Raw genomic sequence first — 875 nt, 5'->3', positions numbered from 1 at the left:
TGCCACATCCTGGAGTGCTGCGGGGGCCTCGCCCAGAGCGTCATCAGCACCGTGGGCCAAGCCTTCGAGCTACGCTTCAAACAGCACCTGCACAGCCCCCCCAAGGCGGTGGTGCCCCCCGAAAGGTACCCGAGCCCCTCCCCCTCCCGTCCGGGCCCCAGCCTGTCCCCTCTGGGCCGTGAGGCCACCACTCACCCGAGGGCCCTCCCTGCCCCGGCTGCGAACGGGGATAAAAGCGTCCCACCCGACCGTGATGGCGGGGCTGTCGGCCCCCTGGGTGTCCCTGTCCAGACGGGGTGGCGGTTGCCTCTGCGAGGGCCACCCAAGAACCATGCGTGGATGGAGGTGGCTGGGTGCCAGCAAACCAGCACCCACGTGTGGCCTCAGTGCAGCGAGGCATTGTTCTCCGGATGTTTCCCCCGGGACTGAAGTTTGCGATGCGAAAGCGTAAGAGGCTGGGCGCGGGGGCTGGGGCCTGTAATCCCGGCGCTTTGGGAGGTTGAGGTGGGAGGATCGCCCGAACCCAGGGGATCGAGGTGGCAGCAAGCCACGATCGTGCTCCCGCCTGGGCGAAAGCGTGAGACCCCGGCTCGAAAAACGATCGTAATAAAAGTGTAAGAGCACCGGGCTCAGTGGCTCAGCCTGTCATCCCACGCCTTTGGGAGACTGAGGTGAGTGGATGGCCTGAATCCGCGGGTTCGAGACCCGCCTGGGCAGCGAGACCTCATTTCTACAATAAATCAAAAAATCAGCCGGGGGTGGTAGCGCATGCCTGTAATTCCGGCTACTTGGAAGGCTGAGGCGGAAGGATCGCCGGAGCCCAGCAGGTCGAGGCTGTGGTGGCTGGGAGTGGCCACTGCACTCCGGTTTGGGCG

At 65.1% G+C, this 875-nt stretch overlaps 1 protein-coding gene across 1 annotated transcript in view; it reads left to right on the top strand.

The window, feature by feature from the left end:
* Window positions 1–875, top strand: part of LOC103250969 (SHC-transforming protein 2-like) — a gene marked incomplete at both ends in the record, with an annotated part of 4,242 nt that overhangs the window by 1,510 nt on the left and 1,857 nt on the right. Inside the window, one exon of the mRNA XM_021708314.1 lies at window positions 1–125. Coding sequence (XP_021563989.1) covers window positions 1–125 — 125 coding nt within the window. The remainder of the gene's footprint in view (window positions 126–875) is intronic.

Source organism: Carlito syrichta, unplaced genomic scaffold (assembly GCF_000164805.1).
Source record: "Carlito syrichta isolate Samal-C Ts95f unplaced genomic scaffold, Tarsius_syrichta-2.0.1 Scaffold135748, whole genome shotgun sequence".
Taxonomy (NCBI): domain Eukaryota; kingdom Metazoa; phylum Chordata; class Mammalia; order Primates; family Tarsiidae; genus Carlito; species Carlito syrichta.
The sequence above is the reverse complement of the archived record's forward strand: the minus strand, read 5'-3'. Positions and strand labels throughout refer to the sequence as shown.